Genomic DNA, 21,391 nt, shown 5'->3' on the forward strand with positions numbered 1-21,391 from the left:
TGGAAACAGATTAGGAGCGACTCACACAAGACTTGGTTGAGCGAGGCAGTAGGTGAGAGAAGCAGAGAGCACGGACAACTTCAGGGTTCTGGCTTCAGCACTGGAAGGATAGTGGGACCATTTCGTGGAGAGGAGGTGGGGGAAATAGGAAAACTAGGCAAATACTGTGAGAGGCGTAGGTTTAGGCCAGAGAATCTGTCATTTTGTCTGGGCATGGTAAATTTTGAGGTCCTTTGCTCTGGAAGTCCTTCCTGAACCCTGGGCTGGTTCTGGCACCTCCTCTGGGCTCCCACGGCTGCCTGACGCCCCCCACGCCAGCCCTGATCACTCTAGGTAGTAATCAGGATAAAGGAGGGACCGCCCTTAGGTTGGGGGGTGGAAACGAGAAGGAGCCCGAACACAGGCAGAGTCCAAAGCGGATCGGCAGGGACACCAGCTGCTTAGGGCACTCTAGCCCCGAGGGTCGCCAGAGACAATGCGTTGGGGGATCACGGAGGAGAGCCATATCTCCAGGGATGCCTACCGGAATGCGTGGGAGAGTAATATGGAGACCCTCAGCTCCTACACGGGAGTACGACAAAGGGCCAGGATCCGCGCGCAGAGGAAGGGAACACTCACGTGAGTAGAACCCGCGCAGGAAAGTCCAGGCTCCGAGAAAATGCGGAAGCGGTGAAGGGACTACGACTCCCAGAAGGCTTTGGGTTTACCCGCCTACGACTCCCAGGTGCCGGTGGGGCGGTTTGGCCCGAAGCGCCTAGTGCTCCGAGACCCAGTAGGCTCACACCCTGAGAGCCTCGCGGTGACGTCACGCACTCCGCCCACGACTCCCAGAGTGCTCCAGGACCGGCCGGCGCGTCCGTCGTCTGCGCCTGCGCAACAACAGGTGGGGCGTGTGGTTTGTAGACGTTATCTCGCGCTGTGTACTTTAGTGTAAAGACGCAATGGCTGTCTTTTAGGTTTTCAGCCTTTATGAGAGTCTGATAGGATTTGAGGTGCGGGTGGAGAGTTGTCGGGGTGGAGGGAGAAAGGAATAGGGGTGAGCAAGGGAGAAAGACGGCACGTGCGCCGCGCAGGTGCCCGGATTGGCCGCGTCGCCCGGGACACAGCGTGGGCTTCTGCGCGCGCCCCCGTGGGAGTGAGAGTGGGTGCGCGCCCGCGGTGGGAGCCACGGCCGTGCAGCTGCGGGGTTGTGCGTGCGCGGAGCTGACTGGAGCGGTTTGCGCTTCTCCAGGCGCGTGCCCGGGTCTGGGCGTGACCCCGGTGAGCAGTTACGCACCGGTGTGACCCAGTGACAAGTGCGCGCACCTCCAGCCTTGCAGGGTTGAAGGCAGAGCTCGGGATGGAGGGCAGGTGAGACCCATGACATGGGAGGTTCCCAGGGTTAGGGTGCATTCTCTCAAGAGTCAGCCAGAGCCCTGCTCCCCTCAGTCGCTTTCCAGCCCCCAAATTGCCTCCTCTCCCGCGTGTTATATTCCAACATTCTCTTGTCTCTAACCCCCGTGAGCCCTTAATAGGGAGGACTGAGAATGAAGGGTGATGCGGGACCTTGGAGCTTCTGAAGCTGTCAAGAGGGTTGAACCCCGGGTCATCGGGCTCATACATTAGTGATGGACTGAGGCTTCCAGTGTGCCAGGTTCTGCCCTGGGGGACATAGGAGTGTCAGGCGTGGCTGGGGAGATAAGGATGATGAAGCTTGATGTGGAGGGATGAGATGTCAGGAGCTGCAGGGACCCAGACGCTACAAGTGCTCCAAGCCAGGACATGGGGGAAAGATCAGTACTTACTGAGCAGTTGGCATGGACTCTGCATTTCCAGGCAGCATCTCAAATTCCTCCTCTGTAATGGGGGGAGGGGGGTAATAGCAGAATCTGCCCTTTAGACTATTGGTGAAGATAAATGAGGTAATACAAAGTGTTCACCAAGCAGTAAACTGTCATTGTTTTCACTTAGTTTTCATAACCAGGGATGGCTTTCCTTTGGTGACCAGGCCTAATTTTTCTTTTATTTATTTATTTATTTATTTATTTATTTTTTACAGATTTTATTTTTTTATTTGACAGAGACAGCAAGAGAGGGAATCCAAGCAGGGGGAGTAGGAGAGGGAGAAGCAGGCTTCCCACCAAGCAGGGAGCCCCAATGCAGGGCTTGAACCCAGGACCCTGGGATTATGACCTGAGCCGAAGGCAGATGCTTAACCGACTGAGCCACCCAGGTTCCCCCTATTTTTTCTTTTTAAAGCAAGGAGTGGGTGAGAGTTTGAAAACCTCAGGCAACCTACTGATAGTCTGTAAGTCAGTTCCCAGTTTGGGCGTGGTTTTGTACCTCAGAGAACATTTGGCACTCTCTGGAGACGTTTTTGGTTGTCACAACAAGGAGGCAGGGGAAGGGTGTGACTGGTATTTGGTAGGTAGAGGCCAAGGATGCTTCCAAACATAGTGTGTACGGGCTGGTGTCTCACTGTAAAGAATTATCTGGTTCAAAACAACAGTGCCAAAGGTGAGAAACGATCTAAGCGGTATTCTGCTGTGATGCACGTTGGTTTTCTCACCCAGAAACTAGTATTTGGTTCACAGGTTCAGGTGTTTCTGTGTTGGTTTTAGTCTCCTACTTTGCAAGTTTCTTTCACTAAGTACTTGAGCAGGTCGGAACACCACCCACATACTTTCAGCTGAGAAATTGGTAAAAAAAGGTTTACCTCAAACTGGACGTCAGGGACAGAAAGAGGATGTGAAAGCCTACCTGCCAGTTGACGTCCTACACCGCTTGCTTGGTTGCGTGACCTTGAGTAAGTGATGAAAACTTTCTGTGCTTGAGTGTCCTCATCTGTCCAGTGGAGATGATGATAGCATGGTTGGGTTAAAGAAGTCGGTGAGTTAACCTGTGTAAAGTGTTAATATCGGGGCTCCGTGCTTAGTAAGTGCTTGGGGCTGGGGTGCTCTGGTTCCTCAGGTCACTTCCGTGGGGCGGCAGGAATTGGTGATGGTGAGAACTGGATCAGTCCCTCTAGCCCTCGGTGGCCGCATCCACCAGCAAGCTGGCATGGTTTGGGCAGAAGCTCCTCATGGGTGCTTTGCAAACACTTCATGTCTCGTTTGTTGCAACACATTAATAATCCAGTGGAAAAGACTGTAAGCTGGTGGCAGAGGCTTCTGGAGACGGCAGAGGACTGTGGCTGCTCAGCACTTGCAGGGGAAGGTTGAGTCCCCTCAGCCTGGTGTTTGCAACCAGGCCCCTGGTGACTTTTCAGCTTCCTGTGGCTCTGGCAGGTCCCACCCAATGCCAGTGTGTTTACACATGCCATCCTCTCTTCCTGAAGACCCTCCCTCCCTCACCCCTCCTCACCACATTAATTACTGTTTCTCATGCAGGTAGCCGTGTGGACATACTTCCTCCAGGAAGCCTTCGGGACCTGTCCTCCCTTGCACTGCATATTAACGAGCAAGCCGCCTCGGGCCTCCCGCAGCCCCGGGGCCTCACTTTGGTCAGAGGCCCTATCACCTTGGGCTCTGTCACCTGAGCTGTCCCTGCCTCACCCCTCCTTTCTTGTCTCCTGCTGGTACCTGCCCCCCAGTGAGCACAGAGCCCAGGCAGGAAGCTTGCCCTACCGTAGTGGTCACCAGAAGCAGCTTGGTTCAGATCCTGGGATTACCATCCTGGTTGTGTAACTGTGGGCAACTGACATTTGCTCACCTGTAACATCGAAATAATAGTCCAGCCCTCATAGGACGACAGCAGTGGTTCTCAGCCTGGGATGATTGTGACCCCCAGAGGACATTCGACAGAGACATTTTTGGTTGTCCCAAGTGGGGTAGGGGGCTACTGGCATCCAGCAGTGGTAAAACGTCTAACACATAGCACAGCCCTGATAGCAAAGAACTAACATGGCTAAAATGTCAGTACGTGCTGAGGCCGAGAGGAGGGGGCACCTGATGAGTGCTTACAGCAGCTCCTGGGCCAGAGTAAGAGCTCCAGAGATGTGAGGTGGCATGACTGCTGCTACTTATGCACAGCGAGCTTTCTTGTGCCTCCATTCTCTCCATTCTCATGCCCAGCGTGCCTTTCCCTCCCTTGGTGTGGGGGTTAAATGCCTGCTTATCCTTTGTGACCCGCCCCAGAATACTACCTCTCGGGGGAAACCTTTCCTGAGCTCACCCTGTCCCCCAGGATTTTCCCAGCCAGGTAATGGAAAGAACTTTGGAGTCACACACACAGGCCTAGACTCAAATTCATGCTCTCTTCCTTTTTTGTTTTATTTATTTATTTATTTATTTTTAAAGATTTTATTTATTTATTTGACAGAGATCACAGGTAGGCAGAGAGGCAGGCAGAGAGAGAGGAAGGGAAGCAGGCTCCCTGCTGAGCAGGAAACTGGATTTGGGGCTCGATCCCAGGACCCTGAGATCATGACCTGAGCCGAAGACAGAGGCTTAACCCACTCAGCCCCACCAGACGCCCCAAGGAATGTTTTTAAATAAGATTTGCTGTGGGGGCACTAGCAGGTTCAGTCTCCAAAAGGCATGTGACTTTTGATCTTGGGATTGTAGGTTTGAGCCCCACACTGAGTGCAGAGATAACTTAAAAAAATAAAAATTTCTTAATAAGATTTCGTGTGGGGCAAAACAGGAATGAACAAGATTGTCTCAGTCACCAGGTGAGTTAAGAAAAAAACATTTGTTGTGCACATGAGACCCACATCTAATAAGTAAAGACTCAAAAGTGTGAACGTGAAAGGGGAAGAAGACACACCAGGAACACAGCACAAAGAAATCCGAGTTCAGCTACAACCACCAGATTTTCAAGTCAACAAGCACTGTGAGTAGTAAAGAATGTCATTGCGAATGATGAAGGAATCACCAGGTCGGCAAAACAACTGGATGTACCTCACAACACAGACTCCAAAGAAATAAAGCCGAAGTGAGCAGGATGAGAGGAAACCGGCACATTCTAGAAGCACTGTGACATTTTAACACATCTTTCTCAGCAATTCGTCAAGCAGATAAAAAACTGTAAAGCTGTGGAAAATTCGAACAAGAGCCCTGACAAGCTTGAACTAAAGGTCTGAAGTGGAACTTGTAGCTGATATTGGGAAAGTACAGGTTTTTCCCAGGAGCGTGGGGGAAATGTACAGGGGTCCTCAGCATGGCTCTTCAGTATGGCGCCCACTGGCCGTGTGTGGCTAGTCTGATTAGACCTGTGCCGTAAATACAAAATACCAGATTAGAAGACTTCATGTGAAGAAAGAATGTAAAATATCTCTCCAGTAATCCTTTACCTTGATTACATGTTGAAATCATAACATTTTTGCTATATTGGCTTACGTGTAATGTTAAAAAATTAATTGTACCTGTTTATTTTTTCACTTTTTAAATGGGACTAATAGAAATGTAAAAGTACAGGGGCGCCTGGGTGGCTCAGTTGGTTAGGCCTTTGCCTTCGGCTGGGGTCATGATCTCAGGGTCCTGGGATTGAGCCCCACGTCAGGCTCTCTGCTCAGCAGGGAGCCTGCTTCCCCCCTACCCCGCCTGCTTGTGATCTCTCTCTCTGTCAAATAAATAAATAAAATCTTTAAAAAAAAATGTAAAAGTACATCTGTGACTTGCATTATACTGCAGTGATACTCACTTTGGACCATGAGAACGTCTCAGCAAATTGCAAGGTCATCCCGCCCCATTCCCCAGGACAAAGGGACCTTCACCAAGAAGCTTAGTACATGTACTTATGATCCAATGAGTGAATTTTCCCATTTGGTTTTATGATTTAGGAAATTATTAAAACAATTTTTCATACATCTTGGAACCAGCCAAGACAGAAGGGGTCTGAATGTGTGCGTGTATGTGCATATTATAGTAATTCTAAAATACTTTTGTTTGGGAGGAAACCATTCTGAAGAATTTTGTATCCTCACCTCATCTTTTTTTAAGATTTTATTTATTTGTTTGTTTGTTTGTTTGACAGAGCACAGCAGGAGGAGAGCAGCAGGCAGAGGGAGAGGGAGAAGGAAAAAAGGCGCCTGCAGCAGGGAGCCCAACATGGGGCTTGCATGACCTGAGCCAAAGGGACAAGCTTAACTGACTGAGCCACCCAGGCATCAGAGGTGGAAATACAGAGGTGGTTATACATTTTCCAAGGTGACTTGAGATGGGATTGACTGTTAATGGAGTAAATATTTTATGACATGACTCAAATAGGCTTTAAGTACCTAAGAGAAAAATGCATATCAATTCTAATGAGGACCATTGATTTTTATCTAGATATTTTATTCAGTGTAACTTGAAAAAAATTTCCCCTGAAAACATTGCAGTTGAATTAAAAAAAAAAAAATAGCTCTACTAAACACTCATGCTTTGGTTGTTCTGAATATAAAACATCCCAACGTGAACCAACCATCACCTTAAATGACTAGAATAGATGTACACTTCCATGCAGGGAGTTGTGTGTAGACACACCACTTGGAAGACCTCTGCTAGATAAAAGAGGTTCTATATACCAGGAACCTGCCAGGAGGAAGAGACCAGTTCCCAGGGCGATTGAGGGAGTCCAGACTCCTTGGGGGAGACTCTGGGTCTCCCAAGTCACTGTGGGCCCTTACTGGTTGTACGTGCACCACACAGCAGCCGGACAAAGCTTACTTCCCCCAAATGAAAATATAACTTATTAAATGAGACTTGGAAACATGTCAATTGGGAAATGTGGGTGTGCTAATTTGAATCATGTCATATGCATGGGAATTGCTGCTAGTGTAAGACGTCAGGTTTTTTTTTTTTTCCTTGAAATCTTATGTAACTTTGGGGAACAGTATGCAGTTGATTTCATCCTACCTGGTTCACCTTTCAACAGTAGTGAAATGGACTCTTCTATTTTTTGAGGAAGTAACAGGAAAATTTATGCTCCCACCCCTACAGTCACATGATCATGGTTCCAAAATTTTTTTTTTTAGTCATTGAGTTCATAATTAAATTTTCTCCCCCAGGAGCCCAAGTGACAGTCACACTGTGTCTTAAGTCATAATCCTTATGTTTCCGGGGCACCTGGGTGGTACTGTCGTTAAGTGTCTGCCTTTGGCTCAGGTCATGATCCCACTGTCCTGGGATCAAGGCCTGTGTCAGGTTCCTTGCTCAGCAGGAAGCCTGCTTCTCCCTCTCTCAGTCCCTCCCTGGCTGTCTCTCTGTCAAATAAATAAATCTTAAAAAAAAAATAAAAAAAAAAACAAAACATGGGACGCCTGGGTGGCTCAGTTGGTTAAGCAGCTGCCTTCGGCTCAGGTCATGATCCCAGTGTCCTGGGATCGAGTCCCGCATCGGGCTCCTTGCTTGTCAGGGAGCCTGCTTCTCCCTCTGCCTCTGCCTGCCATTCTGTCTGCCTGTGCTCGCTCTCTCTCCCTCTCTCTCTCTCTGACAAATAAATAAATAAAATCTTTAAAAAAAAAAAAAAACCACAAAACCCTGTATTTGCAATAGGGATTGATTATAAAACGCGGGATCAGAAGATAAAAGCTTGTTGCCGTCCACAAAAACGTGACTGTCACATTTCTTGTGGAGTCGGAGGGGTCCTTTTTACTCGGCTCTCCAGGAGACAGCCCACACTTTCAACAGCAGCCTTTCCTGTCCTGCAGGAGGAGGGGGAAATCTGGAGAAGTGGGCCTGCATGTCCTAACACTGGGTGTTGTGTGTCCAACACACTCCCTTTGTTGGTGGCCCCATGGAAACCACCAGATGCAGCCAACTCCTGTGTGAAGAATTACACTCCTGAGCACACATACGCCGTGAAAGATTCCTTGCTCCCCTAAGCTCACCGACCCCCTGCCTAGGAAGAGGAAATCGAATCACCACCGAGGCTGTGCTGGCACCTCCGACTTAACAGAGCAGCTGGACACTGGCGGGTGCAGCAGGACTCAGGAACGGTCCACACCCGCAGCATTCACAGCTGAGAAGTAGGGATTAGTATGAGCCCTGCTGTTTTCAGTGAATACATTCGTAAACTGCTGCTGGGCCAATTCTACCAGCATGTTGCCAAGACTGGTTTTGGTCCCGAGGGCTCCTGAGACATACTTGATCATCACTTGTCTTCTGTGTGAGAATGGGGTACGTTTCCACCATATCTGGGTGTTTCTTCTCATTTTGATTAAAGGCGGGGCATCTGAATTTGGAGTGCCACTCAAAAGCCGGCTTGGTATTCTGTGAAACAACACTCTTTTGTATGCTGTCTTTCCAGCTGGAAAGCTAAGAGGAATTCTACCAGCAGGTAGTTCTTCCTTATTCCTGCCCCACAACACGGGGTTTGCTACCGACACTCAATTCTTGTCTCCGTGCTTCAGAATTGAAGGACATTCTGTCCCCGATCACATTCTGTTTTGTTCCACATTTGAGATGCAGCCCTGAGCCTGCTTCTGTAATGAGATAATTTTTTGGTTCATCTGAAAATACGCTCGCCGACTTAGTGACAAGGACACCAGCCTGTGTGTGACTCTTCAGTGCCCTTTGACTCCCCCTGCCCACCTCAGGGACTTTGCACCTGCTGTTCCCTTTGCCCAGCCACCTAGCAGAGATAGCCTCCATCCATTTCCTTCTTCACCCCTTTCGATGTATAGGTTCTTATTGTTCACTGAAACCTTTTTCTTGCCAGTCTTCCCAACCAGAATGTGGGTTTCCGGGAGTAGAGGGTTTTGCTGATTTTGCTTGTGGCAGCTTTGTTGGTTGCACAGTAATCCTGGCACAGAAGTGATGCTTAGTGACTAGAGTTGAACAAACACTCAGCCTTTGTGCTGGGTAATGCTAGGGACCCAGGGCTGAGCTGGGCTGAGGCCTGCCCCACTCCCTGTGTGGTGAGGGAAGGAGATCTGGACACAGATCATTCCCTGTCTGGGGGCCAGAGCAGTGACAGCTGAGATACGGGGGGCCAGGAGGGCTGAGGCAGATAGGGGAGGATGTGGAGAAGAGGAGAGGAGAACTTGCGGTGGCTGAGGACGAGCAGGAGTATATCAGGTTGCAAATCCTTCTAGCACTCACTCTTCATCATTCATTTCCTGGGCCCTCCTGTGCCAGGGGCTGAGATGAGTCAGTCCTGAACCCTGTTCTCTGCAAGCTCCTAGTCTGATGGGGGCAGTTGATAGGACAGTCACGATCCAGGATGACAGACTGTGGTGGAGGTAGATATAGAGACCGTGTAAGCCTCTAAGGGGCTACTTGGTGCCCGTTACAGGGAAGAAGAGCACCCAGAATGAACAGGAGTCACGTAGGTCCCTTTCATACAGGACGCTGGAGATATGATCAGACCTGGCACAGTCTGGAATAATCTGGAGCCGGTCGCATTGCACACCGCGTCTCCTAGTGCAGCAACCCAGTGAGCTCTATCCCATGTAGTGCCCGTTACAGACAATGACATTGAGCCTTAGAGAGAGTCACCCAGGGGAGCAACCAGCTAGGGTCCACTGTGACCCTGGGGTTTGGAGGTGACCGGCTGGAGGAGATGAGGCTGGAGATGTGCACAAGGCAGGGTCTTCATGCGGGTGGTGCAGCTTGAGCAGCCGCGCCGTTCTCTCACCCTGGCCCCCCTTCCAGCGCGCAGTCAGGGGGAGTGGGTGCAGGCCCCTGCAACTGAGGTATATGGGGTGAAGATGGGCTTTGCAAAATGGGGAGATGACCTTCTGTTTCCTTTCCCAGAACGGAACAGCAGAGGGGCCTCCTGTTATTATTTCTGGGGGTACAGCTGCTGCTTATGGGGGCATTCCTCTACCAGAACCACCACCACCACCACAGCCTTGCCTCCTTCTTGTGTGTCCTGAGACGGGACAGGCCAGCGGTGGGAGAAGAGTTGCCCTTTTTGGTCTCGGTCTCCTCTGCAGGGACCTCTTCCCAGGATGTATACGCCAACCTCAGCCAGATCCACCCTGTGGACCGTAGGAAGGAGGACCTGCCCAGCTGCCCCCTCATCTCCCCCTACATGAGTAAGCTTGTCGGGGCATCCTCCACCCTCAACCCTGCCTTGGGCTTTGGGGAGCTCGCAGGACTCCCAGGGGAGAGGGACAGATCCTGGAAGCGGACGGCACAGGCCTTGTGGCCGGGGGTGATGGAGAGATGTGCTGGTCATCTGTGGCTGTATCATAACGAACGACCCCAGATATGAGTGTCTCTAAAAGTCACCAACTCTCAACGTGTATCTGGGTTGGGAGTCTGGGGAAGGGTCCCGCTGGGCAGTCGTGGTCCAGGTGTTTCACGCAGTTGCAGTGCGATATTGCTGGAGGTAAGACAGCAGCTGGAGTAGAAGCAACCCGTTCTCCCCACGAAATCTCAGAGTCGCTGCGTAGCCCCTTCCCGGGCTCGTGTGGGCTTCCTCACAGCATGGCAGCCCAAGCGCTTACGCGGCAACCGCAAACTTCAGGAGCAAGTGTGCACATGAATCAGGCAGAAGTCATGATCTAGTCTCAAAAGCCATGTACTGTCATTTCTGACATACTCTACTCTTTGAAACTGTCATAAAGCGCTCCCCACAACCAATTTTAAGGGGTGGAGACAGACTCACCTCTCCCTGGGGGGAGCATCAAAGTCACACTGTAAGAAGGGCATGTTGGGCCAGAGCCGCCGCTGGGGCTGGGCAGGTGGATGGTGGAGCCCTCAGTGAGGGAACTGGAAGGAGCAGTCCGAGGTGCAGGGAGAGCCGGTGTCCTGAGAACCAGCCCAGGGGAGACATCCTTAAAACAACACAAAGTTATCTTCCCACAGTTCTAGAAGCCAGAAGTCCAAAATCAAGGTGTTGGGGCAGGATTGGTTCCTCCCAGATGCTCCGAGAGAGAAGCCATCCTACACCTCTCTCCTAGCTTCCGGTGGTTGGTGGCGATCCTTGGCTTTCCTTGGCTTGTAAGCAGGTCACTTTAATTTCTGCCTCCACGGCTGCCTTCTCGCTGGGTCTTCAGATGATCTTATAAGGACACCAGTTGTTACATTGAGGGCCCACCCTTATCCAGAACTTCCACATTCTAACCATCTGCATCTGCATGGACCCTGTTTCCAAGGTCCCATTCTAAAGTGCTGGCAGACATGGTTTGGCGACGGCGGAGGTGGTGGGGGTGGACATGATTGAACACAGCTAGGTTGTGGCATTTCTGGGGCAGGTCCCTGACATCTGCCCCTTTCAGATGGCCCCTTGAGGGTGATGATCCCAGAGAACCTGACGATGGAGCAGGTGGTGGAGAAGAACCTGCTGGTGGAGCTGGGAGGCCAGTACCGGCCTCCTGACTGCTGGACATGACACCACACGGCGGTCGCGGTGCCCTACTATGGGCAAGACCAGCACCTGCAGCACCTGCTCTTCCACCTGCACCCCTTCCTGCAGCGCCAGCAACTGCACTATGCCATCTACGTGGTGAACCAGGTACAGCCAGCACGGGGAGGGCTGGAGACAAGAAGACAGAGGGGACTGAGCATGGCCGTGGAGAGTCAAGGTTGAAGTCGTCAGCCTCTGAGCTGACAGCATTTGGGCCAGAGGATGGATGGGGGCTGGATTTATGAGTCAAGAAGATGATGAAGGAGAACATGACCATGGAGCGAGAGAGGGAGAGGAGAACCCTGTCATGGTTTCTGGGCATCAGACCCCGTCTTTGGTAAGAGCAGAAAGCCGTAGGTGCTCCCTGCTCACCCTAATCCCTGCCTCCTTCAGACCGTCTCTTAAAGGGGAGGTTCCCTGAGAACCTTGGAAATGGCCATAGACGGAGCAAGGGGCTGTCGATACTGACTCTGCGTAGGATGGGGGCGGGAATTCAGGAAGTTTTCCAGGGAAGGTAACCTTTGAACTGTGCCCTTGTGGACGGGTCTGGGTTTTCCAGCTCCAGTGGGAATAGGGTCCAGGCAGGAGAATGGCATTTGAAAAGGGGGGGGGGACAGGCCTGGCCACTGGGGGCATGCTCTGCCTGCTGGCAAGAAAGCACGGAGCGTCTCTGTCCATCCCAGGTGCACAACACCGCCTTCGACCGGGGCAAGCTGCGCAACGTGGGGTTCTGGGAGGCCATGCAGGAGGAGGAATGGGACTGTGTCTTCTTCCATGATGTGAACCTCCTCCCGGAGGATGACCGCAACCTCTACATCTGCGACATCTTCCCTGCCCATGTGTCTGTGGCCATCCACAAGTTCGACTACAAGTAGGTGGAGGGAGGGAGCTTCCTGTGGGGGATGGTTGGCCAGGCCCTGTGCTTCCCTGGCACCGAGGCAGAGAGGGATGATGGGGCCCAAGGGAAAGCCTTGTAGACAGGGGAGAACCTTCCTTTGGGATGCAGGTGTTAACTGGGGGGTGGGGGGAGGGGTCAGTGATAGGGTCTTGATGGAGGTCAGAGAAGAACATATATGAAAGGACAGGTTGTCTGGGGGGCAGGAGAGGGTTATCCCAGAAGTCTTGGGAGAAAGGGCCATCAAGGGGTCACAAAGTGGGCCTGTCAGATTTAGGGGAGGGAATATCCCAGGTCAAATGAGGGCCCATCTCAAGGGTCAGAGGAAGGGCTACTCTAAGATTAGGGAAGGGGACACCTGAGGGGTCAGGGGAGTGGTTAGTTATCACAGGGGTGAGTGGGGAAGGGCAAACCCAGAAATAATGCCTGGAGATCCTAGCCAGGGCCCCTGTGGCCTGAAACTTGTTTCCAACTCTCTCTGCTTCTCCAGGCTACCCTACCACGGCTACCTTGGGGGTGTGTTTGCCCTGCGCCCCATTCACTACCTGAGGATCATCGGCTTTCCCAATTCGTACCGGGGCTGGGATCGTGAGGACCATGACATCACTGCCAGGTGGGGGCCCTGCTTGAGGAACCTAGCATGGGGCTGCAGGTCCCCCCATGGTGTGGGGGACATGGGCCACCGTCGCCTGAAGGGCTGGGTGTGGCATGGGTTCCCTGTCCTCTCCCCCTGTAAGGCTGCAACTGAGCGGGATGCTTCTCTCCCAACCCCATCTGCTCTTCGGTCGCTACCACATGCTGGAGGGGCAGGACCCCAGCCACCAGCGGAGCCCCCAGAGGTAAGCTGGGGTTTGAAGCAGGATGTCCCACCTAAGGTGATCCCTAGGTCGTGGGCTCATGTGGCTGCTCCCCCTCCCCTAAGCCCCGACCTCCTGGCCTCAATCTGCCACAAAGGGCTGCAGGATGGCTTCGACTCATTGGGCTACAGGCTGCTCTCCAAGAAGCTGCAGCCCCTCTACACCAACCTCACCGTGGACATCGAGTTCCCCACTCCCCGGTCCTAGGAGCCCCCGTGGCAGGCTGCAGGGGAGCTGGAGGCTGGACCAGGATCCCCAAGACCTGGGCTGCAGGGCAGCCCTCCCAACTGGTTTCCTATTAAAGGACAGTTTATTTTACCCACTTCTCCTCTCCTCCAGCCTTCATCCCCACCCTTTCATTTCCAGGCGTTGATTCAGAGCCCCAAACTCTCAGGTTCTCTCCATGTGGCTCTAAGTGCTGACCACCCACCCACCCACCCAGCACTGTTAGCATCATCCTTTAAAAACCCAGGGCAGAGGAGCTAAACACTTGTGTGACCGGCATTTGATTAAACTTGGGTACCTGGCTCCTGGGCCCATGCCCCGGAAGAGCAGGCAGCCCGGCCGCTGTCCTGTAGCAACGAAAGCGCCAAGAACGAATAGTAAAACCTGTGAGGATGGTCCAGTGTGCTCACCGCACACACCACACAGCCACTAACAGACGCACAGCGGCAGGGAGAACCGAGGTGCCCGCGTGTGTGTGGTGTGATCTGGTGCTTCCAGAGGACGGAGTTCCCACCCGGGTACAGATTATCAGCGCAGGTGGGTATCAGGTAATCTTCTGGAAAGGGCCAGATGGTGTGTATTTCTGGCGTGCACACAGGCCACTGGAGCACAGGGGCGGTCACAGACCGCACATCAACGCAGAAGCATGGCTGCGTCCAGTAAAACTTTTATTCCAAAGAGCAGGTGGCCAACCCTATTTGACTGACGGCGGGTTTGCTGACTCCTGGTGTAAATGATCAGGAGCCTGTGTAAAAATACAAAGAAGTCCATACTGTAAGGTTAACACTGGTCATTTATGGAGCTGCTCACCAGACGGTGGAAGTGGAAAGAAATGGGGGCGGGGTGGTAGAGCTGAGCGGGTCACGAAAGAGAAAAGGTGCACTATGAAGGCCAGTGTATGTTACAAAATCCCATTTATACATTTAACCAAGAAAGTACATTCGCGTGTCGAGACAGGCACACCTCAGAGATACCGCAGCTTTGGGTAGTTTCAGGCCCCTCAATAAAGCGAATGTCGCAATAAAACATGTCCAATGAATTTTTGGGTTTCCCGGTGCATGTGAGAGTCACGTCGGCACTACATGATAGTTTATGAAGTGTGCAACAGCGGTACCCCTAAGGAAAGTGTGTCCTTATTAAAAAACACTTAAAAAAAAAAAAACCCAACCATCATTTGAATCTTCAGTGAGTTGTAATGACTCATCACAGATCACCACGTCCAATAGGATAATAATGAAAAACTTGAAAATATCCCAAGAACAACCAACATGTGACCGACATGATGGGGGCAAACGCCATGGGGAAAGGTGGCAGTGACCTTCCCGACACAGGGCTGCCACAAACCATTCAATTTGTAAAAACGCGGTATCTGCAAAGCACGACAAAATGAGGTAGCTGTGCCTGTGTGTATAAAGAAACTAGTAATTACTGACTGTGCAATCTCAGTAATTTATTCAATTGGGAATAAATTTGATAGACTTAATTATGGTAGATCCTTTACAAATAAACCTTCCCACACCTCTGCTATGCAGTGAAGCCTACAGCAAACACTAGAGAACTGAGTGTTATATAGGTGCACACACACACACACCTGTCTGGTCATTCCGGTTTCTAGTTCTTTGAAAATACCGATATTCCAAATTCAACAGGGTTACCATTAATTTCTCACAAATTTTCCTATAACCCATCTGGTACAAGTCTTGTACTTCCCAGAGGAACACAATTCTCAGTGTGTCAGTCAGGGCTTCTTCCCAGATGAGTTTCATAGTCCTTAACAAGGCTAGTACAAATATGGACATTTACCCTCAATCATGTTAATTCATGTTATTTTCTGAGCCCTTTCTTTCACGTCAAATGATGTGCAACTTTGCGACACGCAGTGCTTTCCTGGAGTTCTTCAGAATCCTGGATTCTGTAACCTACAACTGAATCTGACGCTTGGGAGATTTTTCTCTTCTTCAAGAAATTTAGTTTGTCTCATTCGTGTATACGCTGATGCATACGAGGAACTGATTTCTAGGTAAAGCCTTTCATGCAATAATTGCTTTAATAAGACCTGTCTCTAGCATGAGTTGTTTGGTGTTTATTAAAATTGGATCTGTTGTTGAAGGCCTTCCCACACTGAGAACATACGTAAGGCTTCTCTCCCGTGTGAATCCGCTGATGCACTTGGAGCTGTGGTTTCCGGCCGAAGGATTTCCCACAGTCATAGCATTCATAAGGCTTCTCCCCAACATGTGTTCTCTGATGTGCCACCAACTCTGATTTCTGGAGAAAGGCGTTCCCACATTTGTAACAGGCGAAGGTTTTCTCTCTGGTGTGCGTCATCTGGTGTTTGTGGAAATTTGACCTGCCATTGAAGGCCTTCCCACATTCAGTGCACACATAAGGTTTCTCTCCAGTGTGAATGCGCTGATGCTCCTTGAACTGTGACTTGGAAGTGAAGGCTTTCCCACAGTCGCCGCATTTGTAAGGCTTCTCCCCGGTGTGAGTTCTCTGATGCATGCTGAGTATGGACTTCTGGTTGAAGGCTTTCCCACAGTCGCCGCATACGTGTTGTCTTTCTCCGGTGTGAATTTTCTGATGGATGTTGAGGTGTGATTTTTGGGTGAAGGCTTTTCCACAGTCACCACATTCATAAGGCTTCTCCCCGGTGTGAATTCGGCGATGTATATCAAGCTGTGACTTGGAAATGAAGGCTTTCCCACAGCTGTGGCATGGGTAAGGTTTCTCTCCGGTGTGGCCTCTCTGATGCACGGTCAAGTGCGCCTTCTGGACGAAGGCCTGTCCGCACTCAATGCACACGTAGGACTTCTCCCCTGAGTGGATTCTCTGGTGCAAGCTGAGCGTTGACTTCTGGGTGAAGGCCTTCCCGCATTCACCGCACGTGTACTGGCGCTCACCCGTATGAATCTTCTGATGGATGGCGAGGGTTGAATTCTGGGAGAAGCCTTTCCCACATTCACTGCATTCGTAGAGTTTCCCACTAGTGTGAGTCCTCTGGTGTCTGAAGAGAGATAACGTCTGGAAAAAGGCTTTCCCACATTCGTGGCATTTATGGGACTTCCTTCTTGTGTGAGTTTTCTGGTGTGTCATCAGTTCTGCTCTCTGAACAAAGACCTTCCCACACTCCTTGCAGATGTTAGCTGTGTGAGCTGTTGGATACACACCGAGCTTTGGTTGTGGGGTGAAGCCCTTGGTACATCTGCTACACTCCTGGAGGTTTTCTACACTATGGAATCTCTGCTGCTCGAGGGGCGGCTTCTGGGGGAAGCCCTTGCCCCACTCAGCGCATTTATGGGGTCTCTCCTGATTACGAATTTGGTGCTGCGTGCGTGACTGTTTATGGCTGAGGACTTTCGGACGTTGATTCCCTTCGCAGAAGTTCTCTCCTGGATGAATGTGCTTGCAGCTGGCCCGGGAAGAGCTACGGGTGAACAGCCGGCCAGAGCCAGCCAGCTCACCGCGGTGTTCTGTGCTGTTGCTTTGAGTCTGATGATTCACGTCTGGATTAGGCTTCAAACTCTTGGCAACTGAGCAGTGTTTAGGAGGTCTGCTTTGTGAACAAACAAGGTGAGGCCTCACATGAATGATTCTTCCCGGGTCCTTCCGCTCCCAGTCTCTCTCTGTATCCAGTGTCTTCCCGTCAAGGAAGGCCCCATGCCGTGCAGGTTCATCTTGCTTCTGCTGACCCCTCGCTGCACGGCCACGGTGTCCCCACAGGTCTTCTGAAATGGAACACCACGGACCACCTCTTGTGACTTCACTTTCCTTATTGTGAAATGAAGCTTTTTCAAATATTTTCTGTTGGGAGGTTTTAAGTCCCAACGCCCTTTCTAGGAGAGGAAGAAGATGAAAGGGACACGAGTTAGGAGAGGATGGAGGAGAAATCATAGGAGCGGACTGAGGGCGAACACGAATTGCTGGGTCACGGTAATAACAACGATGGGAGGGCGGTGCTGCAGAGGAGACAGCCACCCTGCCTTTGCTACATGTCGCCTGTCTGCATACAGCACAGAGCCAAGTGTGCAACAGCGCTCCGCGTCACGCGGAAACTCTTCAATCCTCACAACCCTGCACGTGTAACTGCGCTTACTCTCCATTTCACAGAACAGGAGGCGGCACAGAGTCTCTAAGTAGTTGACCAAAAGCACCTCCTGGAGCTCTGGGGAAAATTAGATTAGAACAAAGACAAGCCAGCTCCACCTAATGCAGGCCCGCGGTCTAGAAACCCGGAGACACCAACACCTACGGAGACACCAACACCTACGGAGATACCAACACCTACGATGACAGAAAATACAAGACAGGGGTGTGACACATGTGGGAACAGCCAAGGCTTGAAAAGGAGGGGCTCCGAGGGCAGCTCTTCATCAGCTTTCAGATCTAAACTGTCACTAACCCGCCAGTTTCCTCTCACTTGTTAGAAACGATACCAAACCCAGCTGCCCTGTTAATCCTCTGAAGTAAGAAAGCTCCAGCCCTGACACGGCCAAGCAGGGAAAGGACACCTGTGCCCAGACTCAACTCTCCAGGAAGCTGAAATTTATTTGCTTGAACCGATAAACTTATGACCCAAGAAAAGTACTTTGGAAGAGTGGACAAGGGGTGGCTCAGTGGGTTAAGCCTCTGCCTTTGGCTCAGGTCATGATCTCAGGGTCCTAGGATTGAGTCCCGCATCGGGCTCTCTGCTCAGCAGGGAGCCTGCTTTTCCCTCTTCCTCTGCCTGCCTCTCTGCCTACTTGTGCATTGTCAAATAAATAAATAAAATCTTAAAGAAGTTGACAAGTAAGCTGTCCCCTGAAACGTGTGTCACCCTCTTCCACAGAAGTGAACTGTGGACAGGCCAAGCTACAGAACAGCTCCCAGCGCCGCTGCGAGGAGGTGGGACGGTGAGTCTGTTTCTGCTGATGGAATGCGAACGCAGCATTATCCACCAGCTCTGGCCTGGGCCGTGAGATCACAGCTTCTCAGTACGCTCCACCCCGTTTCTGCCCAGCAGGACCTGCCTCTGGGTACCCGGCACATTCAATGCTGCAGAGGGACAGCATCACAGAGCAGAGTGCAACAGCGAGGGAAAAATTCAAGACACCTGAAGAATACAAGAAGCGAGGCTTCCTGCTGACCTGCTTTTTAATTTTTACTTATTTATTTTTTGAGATTTTTTTTATTTATTTGACACAGCGAGCAGGAGAGCACAGCAAGGGGAGTGGCAGAGGGAGAAACAGGCTCCCCGCTGAGCAGAAAGCCCGATGACCCTGAGACCATGACCTGAGCCAAAGGCAGAGGCTTAACCCACTGAGCCACCCAGGTGCCCCTGACCTTCTTTCTTAAAAAACTGTTTTACAGGAGAGAAATTATTCTAGAAATTGTCACGAACCTTGGTGTCTCTGTACACCACCCAATACACCATTTTTTCCCCACCAAGAATGGGAGTCATTGATCATCAAATTTACTAGTATAGAACAGATGCTAAAAAGAAAGAGGGGCGCCTGACTGGCCTGGTTAGTAGAGCGCATGACTCTTATCTTGAGGTGAGTTCAGAGCCCCTCGTTCAGTGCAGAGATTACTTAAAAATCAAATCTTAAAAATATGTGGTAAAAAACATGTAATTATGAAATTTATGATCTCAACCATCTTTTTAAAATTTCCTTATTTTAAATAGACTCATGCCCAGATATTTACAGTTTTCTTAGATAATATGTATTGTCTACCTTTATGTATATCATACATATGTCTCTGTAGCAGACATGGAACAAAATAGGAACCCAACAGAACAGAGCATGAGCAATCAAACTCTTCAGCTACACTTAAAATTAGAAATATGTGGCCACGACGCTGATGTCACTGAGAAGACTCTGTTAATCCTACATAGTAATAACTGTATTTTTCCATCAAAATCTCAGGGAAAAAAAAATATATTGGAAAACTCTGTCAATGGCATCATGACTGACCTCATCTAGAATCCACAAAACCCACTAGGAACAAAAACACAAGCAGGAAGATACAGGAGCTCATTTAGGGGAGACCACTGGGATTAAGAAAAAGCATCAACTAAACTGCACATTCAAAAGAAAAAAATTGTTAGATTTCTCAGTAAGAGGACTGTGGTGGAAGAGCCAAGACATGCAGGAGACTCTGGTAAAACGTGTAAGGCGAGAAAGCACGTCTGATTTGTGTAAGGATTCCAATTTCTGATCTCCCAAAATTAGAGGAAGTGAGTCTTCCTACGGGAAGTGTCTGCCATGTAGCTGAGTAAGAGAATGGTTTAGGCACAGGGACTGGAGGGGGTCGATCTAGGGACCACCAGAAAAAAACTGCGGCTTGGGTGTTCCGAAGAGAAGGGGCCTTAACTTCCTACATGAAGGGATGATCAGAAGGAAGCATGGACACAGTGTGCCTGGGCGGCTCAGTTGTTAAGCTTCTATCTTCGGGTCAGGTCACGATCCCCAGGTCCTGCGATCAAGCACCGCATCGGGCTCCCTGCTTGGCGCGAAGCCTGCTTCTCCCTCTCCCACTCCCCCTGCTTGTGTTCCCTCTCTCGCTGTCAAATAAATAAATCAAATCTTATTAAAAAAAAAAAAAAAAGGAAGCATGGGGGCCCTGAACTGCAGGTGGTACAATCAGGGAAAAGAAGAAAGAAGATCCCACACAGAAAAGAAAAACCAATGTATCCAGGGGACAAATAAAAAGGAAAAAGGGCCTTAAGAAAAAACTCCATGGATGCAACAAGATGACAAAAGATGGGAAACCCAATCAGATGACAGATGAGGAGATGCTGTCTTTACTAGAAAAATGAAATTAAAGCAAGGAATAGCCCTATCGCCCACCACACGGGCCAAGAGAAAGCTGATGAACAGCCGGGCTGGCAGGCGGGATGCGCTCTCCCATGGGAGCGGAGGTTACACAGCTCATCTCCAGAGCAGGATGGCTTCCGTGGTCACATTAACTACACTTCTGTCCAGGGGTCAGGGAATCCCGCTCCCGAGTGTCCACCTCGGAAAAATTCTGACACCTCTCCCCAAGGGGCGTTTACAAGATAATGTATCACAGTGTTAGTCAGAAACTGGGAGTGGGAGGCAACGTACAGCCCACCACTAGGGGACAGATAACGCCCCCCAAAGATATCCACGTCGGCCAGGTAATAGTCACTCACTCTGACGCCTCTGATAGGGGAGCTGAGCCTCTCAGCTCAGAGGATCCTGGAAATGATCTCTGGGTTGGGACTGTGATATCCTGGTAATGAGAAAGAATCTCGGATCTGCATGGGGCCTGGGGCTTTACGGGCTATCGGCTCATCAGAAAAGTCAACATCTTTCACTGGGAACAAAGTGATATCCAGGGTGTCCTAAACGAACGAACAATCCAGGACAAGTCAAAGGCACACGGATTACATACTTCAGATGCCCTACTGCGTCGCACAACAAGGAAGGAAATCCCAACGAGGTCCATCCAAGATTCCCGGGTCAGGTGTGCTCACCCACGGAGAGGAGGTGGCTGTAGATCTCTAGCATCACGTCGCGGTACAGGCTTCTCTGGGCAGGGTCCAGCTGCTGCCACTCCTCCCTGCTGAAGTCCATGGCCACGTCCTCAAATGACACCAGTCCCTGTAACAACAATCCCCGATGTCAATTACTCACTACCGGTGAACACAGAAGCTACCTGCAGACTTCTTTTTAATGACTTGTCACCACGATCTATACAGCTTTCCACTAACACCCATTTCATGTTGTATTGGGGGGTTTTAAAAAGTCTCTAGAAATACGCTGCTGTCTACTACGTACTTTGACACTGGGCTGGTCTTTGTTCTAGTTTTCTGGCACAGAGCTCCTTAAAACCCTTGAAATTTCCTAAGTGAGGAGAGTGATAAAGGGTGTCTTCTCTTCTGTTAACAGGTCAGTATTGGATATGGGGGGTGCTGGTTGCCGGGGGAACCCACCAAGTGATGAGAGGACTGAACTTTCAGCCCCACCGCTGAAGTCCAGGAAGGGGACACGACCTGGAACCCATCACCAGTCGCCAACGATTTCATCACTGAAATCTGGGTTGCGTGTTCCGCGGCCTCCATAAGCACCCGGAAGGGCAGGGTTTGGACAACTCCCAGGTTGCTGAACCGGATCACTTTCATCCGCCACCCAGCCCGGCCTCCCAACTG

General features: G+C 50.6%; 2 protein-coding genes across 2 annotated transcripts in view; one reads left to right on the top strand and one right to left on the bottom strand.

Annotated features, from left to right (window-relative positions):
- LOC111160767 overlaps positions 1-21,391 on the bottom strand; it is a 618,405-nt gene that overhangs the window by 578,373 nt on the left and 18,641 nt on the right. Inside the window, 2 exon segments of the mRNA XM_022524110.1 lie at positions 15,357-17,072; positions 20,717-20,843. Coding sequence (XP_022379818.1) covers positions 15,357-17,072; positions 20,717-20,843 — 1,843 coding nt within the window.
- Positions 9,130-11,333, top strand: LOC111160785 (beta-1,4-galactosyltransferase 3-like). The gene is made up of 2 exons (XM_022524134.1): positions 9,130-9,943; positions 11,132-11,333. Exons 1-2 carry the CDS (start codon positions 9,715-9,717, stop codon positions 11,242-11,244), a joined length of 342 nt encoding a protein of 113 aa, XP_022379842.1. The 5' UTR covers positions 9,130-9,714; the 3' UTR covers positions 11,245-11,333.

Source organism: Enhydra lutris, unplaced genomic scaffold, assembly GCF_002288905.1.
Source record: "Enhydra lutris kenyoni isolate GAN:26980312 unplaced genomic scaffold, ASM228890v2 scaffoldscaffold77, whole genome shotgun sequence".
In the NCBI taxonomy this organism is placed as follows: Eukaryota; Metazoa; Chordata; class Mammalia; order Carnivora; family Mustelidae; genus Enhydra; species Enhydra lutris.